General features: G+C 33.8%; 1 protein-coding gene across 8 annotated transcripts in view; it reads right to left on the bottom strand.

The window, feature by feature from the left end:
* Positions 1 to 344: 344 nt before the first annotated feature.
* The window catches only part of MIPOL1 (mirror-image polydactyly 1), a 285,448-nt gene continuing 279,792 nt past the window's right edge, over positions 345 to 6,000 (bottom strand). For all 8 annotated transcript variants that reach the window (XM_054689935.1, XM_054689928.1, XM_054689917.1 and 5 more), the window contains one exon: positions 345 to 1,093. In XM_054689935.1, coding sequence (XP_054545910.1) covers positions 1,027 to 1,093 — 67 coding nt within the window. In that variant the 3' untranslated portion in view covers positions 345 to 1,026. The remainder of the gene's footprint in view (positions 1,094 to 6,000) is intronic.

Raw genomic sequence — 6,000 nt, 5'->3', positions numbered from 1 at the left:
GTGACTGCTATGCTCTAACTATTCTAAGTTATCTCTTACATAAAAGAAACACCAAATAAATTGGTGTGTTAAATTGCATACATTGCATTTACTTTTTCTAAGTCTTTATATTTTTACACTATCATTTTATTTTATATTATATATTAGATTCCCCACGACAAAAATTGAAAGGGCAATATAAATAAAGATAATAAAAAAGAATACTTAGCTTGTTTGATGACCGAATCTTCTCTTTTAGGATTCAGACATGCTGGCACATGCTAACTAGCAATTTCTACAACTTAAAGTTTAGATAATTATTCAGATCCAACATAAAAAAAATACTGACAACATGAATTAATAAGTACACATAAGTACACAATATCTACTTTTTATTGAAGAGTCTGTATTATTTGCAATGAAACAAAAATCATGTCATGATTAGTACAATGTACCAAACTCTCATTAAAGCAAATTATATTTAATTCCTGGCATCGACACCTCATATACTTTAATAATAACAAAGGTTACACACATGCATTGAAGGAAAACTACATATTGTTAAGTCTGAGCCTCTCTCATCACAGTTAAGAAATAAACTCTATATGGAAAAATGCATGTATCCGAAATTTTGACCTAACACAGTGGATTAAGGCTTAGACAATATTTACTTTGCTGCATTTTTTATTCAGAAAGGGCCATATGTGAAGATATGATCCTAATCAATTTTACTATATCTAAAACAGTCTATTAGTAAAAAGATTTATATTACATACATTGAGATATAAAATAGTTACCAAATTAGTTACAACTTTAGAGCTACCCAACTGGTAAAAAGTCTATGTCTAATACATGTGGATAAGTAACTCAAGTCAGCAGCAAAGTGGTTAAACATTTGTGATTTGATTTTATCTCAGCTTGGAATGTGGTTGGAGTGTCCCACTTCTAACAACTGTTTGCTAAGTTAAGGCTTTAGTGTTTACACAGTGTTGAATGAAGCAGCCTGGTCACCAGATGTGATCGCTTCCCCAGACTGTCGTTTTTCAGTCAGATCACTGTCCTCATGGTCCCTGTTCCAACCTTCTTCCTCAGGACGTCCACCAGCCTTTCCAGCCTGAGTTGGGGGCAGGGAAGGAGAGAATATAAAAAGTGTAATTACTGTCAGAATGTTTAGGCTGAAAAAGGACAGTATTTGCATGTGACCAAACAGTCCTGGTAGTCAGGTTAAACAAAGCATTACTGTAAGCAAGTGCACGGGTGCAGAGTGCCAAGGATTTGAGGTTAAAAAAAGCAACAACACAAACTTTATCCCAGATATTCAGATTATGTCAGCATTAGGTGCTGCATGAAAATATAAGATACTCATTTACCTACTTGCATTAAGGTTATCAATGAATCAGTTACTATGCAATGTCAGGATGGCATATTAAATCTAGACTGGTTTCAAACTGATTTTCACCTAAGAAATACATATTTCAATACAGAAATAGGAGCAATCTTACACCTGTTACTTTGCTAAATAAGTGACACATTGGTATATTGTACAATTCTTAGTCATTAAATTTCTTTCTTTTTTTTATATCGTCACACCATGAGAATAAAGCCTGGAAATAAGTGGTGAGATAGGAAAAACTTCATGTTTCGGAGGCACGAAAATAATTTAAATGTGTACAAATAACAGCAGACTTTCTGTACATTAAAAACCATGTTTCTATTTCTGAGTAGTACAAATAGGCTAGGAATGACTATGCTTTTAGTCACAGAACTGATCTTTTGGTTGATTAAAAACTCACCAAGCACACTGAAAACAGAGTCAAAAGTTCAGAAGTCCATTCTGCAGTGTTCTTAGCCTCCTCTCTGGGAGGGAGACATATTCACATGGATCAGTGAGAAATTTGTTTGACAAAATGTGATAGAATCAGACCACTGATTGTTTTTTCTTTTTATTTTCTTTACTAAAACCATTAAACCTCAACCAAAAATCTTGCTTGATGTTACAGAAATCTTCCTTAAAAGTGAAAATCATGCCCAGCAGTTTTCATATACACAATCTTCCCTCCTTCAGTACTGGTGAGCAACACAGCCTCATCTGCTGTAGCTTGCCTCATTTATATGGATCCATGCATGAGGGGCCTTTGAAAATAAACACAGCTCAGAGGTAGACACCGCACGAATGAGGGTATTCTGAGTGCCATACACTGGTTAGATGGACTTATTCATTGCACACCAAACTAAAAACCAGCTCAAGTTTATAGCAAGATTCTGCATGTATCAAGAGCTCTGTTAAAAAGTGATATGAAACAAAATAACTCAGTGCATCAGATATCTTTGCTTTGAGAACTGTAGTAATGAGCTGTGAGTAAAAAGGCAAATCTTGCCTCAGTTTACTCCTACAAATTTCTCAAACATAAATTATAGGTTAAGTGTAGTACATCCACCAAAACAGTTTTACACTTGTACAAATACCTGAACTAGAAGAGTCACAGGAAAATTCACTATATTCATACATAGATTAATCTGTCGTAGTTGGACTTTTCCCAGTGATAAAAACTAGCACTCTCTAACAGGGGACTGAGGTGATGGTTCATGGGTGCATTGGGGAAGGAAACTCTATGGGGACTACACCTGAGGGGGTGAGGGGAAGCAAATATTGTTTAAAGATGAACAATGATGTAAAAAATAAAAAAATAAAAAAAACGAACATTCTCTATTCACTCTGAATTTATGATTCATAGGATTACAGGAATATTTTAAGGCAAAGTTTCACCAACTTGAACACTGGAAGAAGGGGAAGACAAAGATCAGTACAAAATTTTAAATGTATTTTTAAAATATGAAAGAAAGTTAACTGCTAACAAATGACTCCCAGAAAAAATATTAATAAACCAATAACATTTCAATGTACATATTGTGAAAGTCAGAAAATATTATCTGCAAGCTTGTTAAATACATCCTCCTACACCATATCATTAAAAAACTATCTTATAAAAGTAAGCTCTACTCCACTTATTAATTATCACTACAAGTTCAGAATCAATGAAATCTGAAATTACAGAGATGAATCTGTGCTGTGCTTTCTTTTGATTTCTCCTCATCGTACTTTTGTTTCCATTCTAGACATTAAGACAGCCTTCTATTTAGCACTCATATCTTGCTAAGGTAAGAGGTTAGGAGGAAATACTTAAATATCATGTTTTGCAATGTCTCTTCTATATTTCAACAATTACTAGATCAACCACATTCTCAGTTTATCCAAGTTGAATGATTTATGAAAATTTGATCTCAGAAATGAGAAAAATGTCAATTACTTAGTTTTGTAAAAGCTTACTGACTTCTGAAACACAATGAAGCACCTATTCCTTCCTGTAAGGAATGGAATACACCTGCCAAACCCAGACTGTGCCAACAGGAAGGTAGCTGTGTATGTCTGTTGAAGCACCTTGCAGGATTTGCCTGGAGGCTATTCCTTACTGTCCAAATAAACAATATCCTTTAAAAAATTATGTAGCTCACTAAAATAGGCTCCAACTGCTTTACATATTGCCCAACAATAACTTCCCAAGGGCTTCATGAACTAGGAAAGGGCTAGAGATTGGATTAGGATTTCTCCATTTTAAATATGAATAAACTGAAGCGGACAAATAAACCCTTATGTAAGGTTTTGAGGTAAAAGAATGACAAATCTGGGCCTGGTTTCTTTGTTCTCAGTTCAGTCTCCACTAGGCTTTGTGTTACTAGAGAGTTACATATTTCAAATGATAGATTAATGGACTATTTGTCTTAATTGGATCATTAAATTTTCTCAAGTTTTTACTCCAGTTAAACTGGGAAACTATTTCTGGTGTGTTTCATCTGCCATTTCAGTAACATATTTAAGAAAGTAAACTGAAGATACTGCGCAAACGTAGGAAATGATAGTTACAAGTTATTATATATTATGTTTATATAAACTTGAAAAAACACTTATATTTTAGATGGAAATTCTTTTTTCCAGTTAACATTATTTTTATATTTTCTATGTAGCTATATAATATGTATGTAATAAAATGGAATACATGGTTTACTACCAAGTGGATGAACCGTAAGTTATTTACAAATTTTCCCAATTGGTTTATTTCCATTTTTCATTTTTAATGAATATTGTGATGTATTTTGACAGGCAAGTAATACTTAATGAACACTAACTGTGCACTAGGAACTTAGAAGTAATTTATGCATATATTTAATTTTCATTATAACTCCATGAAGCAGGTGTTATCATCAGATGACAAAAGCAAAGCATATAGGGGGTAATTTGATCAATTTGATACTGCTCATAACTTTCAGGGCTAGGATGCAACACCAGGTCTAATTCATATGTCCCAGATCTTTCCAATGTCTTACACTGATTCCAAAAGTATTGCAACTTTAAGGCTAATTTTGGTGGTTTTTAAAATTTTTTTTGTGGGTTTGAATTATGCCTAATGACTAGATAATTTTTTTTTTTTTTGCAAAGTGATAGAAAGGAGTGAACACAGAACAAATTCCTCATCATCAACTGAATAGTATCACTATAGATTTTATTTTTGGAATTAATTTTTATATTTGTCGACATGAGACTATAATTCTCATCGGCTCAACAAATTCTCTCCAGAAAAATCATCATCCTACTATTCAGGCTGTGAGGTTGCCCCATCAAATATACTTCGCTTTAAAATTTTTTTCAAGGGAAAAACCAAGGGAATTCAGCAGAGATGTTTCACATTCTTCCATCGTAGGAGAAAGAAAAAGCCACCAAAAAAGATGCTCTTTTGTTGTGAGTATAAATAAAAGATGTTGTTCTTGTTAAGTCCACCAACAGGAGACAAGAAGAATTTTTATTTTTTGACAAGACAATTCTAGATTTATTATATTGAATTTGTGTTAAAAAGACAATACTAGGTTTATTATATTGATTTTAGCTGACAGTAAGCATTTGTGCAGTAATTCTATATACCAGGTATTATTCTAGACATTGATATTCAAAGAATAGGACATGATCCCTGCTCATAAGTAAAGTAAGAAAGCAAATCTTTACATGGGTAGCTCCAATAAATTACTGGTAAAATGTTATGATAAAAGAATAAATGCAGGTTAATCAGAATGTAGTTTGGATAGGAAAGGAGAGAAACAGTCTGTACAGGATTCCTCATGATGCCTGACTAAAGTATTATGAAGATAAAAAGGAAACAACCATTTCAACAAGGATAGGGATGGAGAAGAGCCAGGATTCACAGAGTGGAAGATGTTATTTCCAAATGGAGAAAATAACATGTGTGAAGGCACAGGGACAGGACAATCAAGAAGTGTGTCAACTCCTATCAGTAGCATGACTTCTCGGGATTATGAAGTACAAGGTGGAAGATGGCAGGAAATGAGGCTGGGAGGCTCTGGGATGCAATAGAAATGTTTAGTGAGAGACATGAAAAAGAAGAGAGGCGGGAAAGGGATAGCGTCCAAGTGAAAACAAATATTCAGGTAATGAAATTGGCCAAAGAATGTGAGAAAATAGAGAAGTTAAAGATGGACTAAGAATAGGTGCTGTCACAGAATCCAGAGGCAAGAATTTCAAGAAGAGAGTGACCAGAGGGTTAAGTACTCAAATAAGATCAAAGTGAAAAGTATCCAATTGAAAAAAAGGAAATAAAAGCCTTTTTCAGTTTAGTTTCAATGGCATGATAGAAGTGGGATGAAGCCTGAATGGAATGCGAAAAAGTGAAGGCTAAGTATAGGGTATTTTATAAGAACTCGATTAGAAAGTAGAGAGGATTAGAGTTATAGGGGAAATGTAAGGCTGAGCAAGTTTTAAAGAAATGGGTGACAGTGTGAATTTGTTTATAGACTATGGAAAATAAAACCACAGAACATTAAGGAGAAAGAGAATACTTTTCTAAAGTAGAGTTTCAGCAGATGGAGTCATAAGCATGAACTAAAGTATTATCATTGAAAATATGACTGAGCAATTTTTTTCTTGGAGACTAAGGAGAAAAAGGTGGGAAGAAT

This window comes from Talpa occidentalis, unplaced genomic scaffold, assembly GCF_014898055.3.
Source record: "Talpa occidentalis isolate TD23 unplaced genomic scaffold, MPIMG_talOcc4v2.1 talOcc4.11, whole genome shotgun sequence".
In the NCBI taxonomy this organism is placed as follows: domain Eukaryota; kingdom Metazoa; phylum Chordata; class Mammalia; order Eulipotyphla; family Talpidae; genus Talpa; species Talpa occidentalis.
Note: the sequence above shows the minus strand (reverse complement) of the source record. Positions and strands in the feature narration are given on the sequence as shown.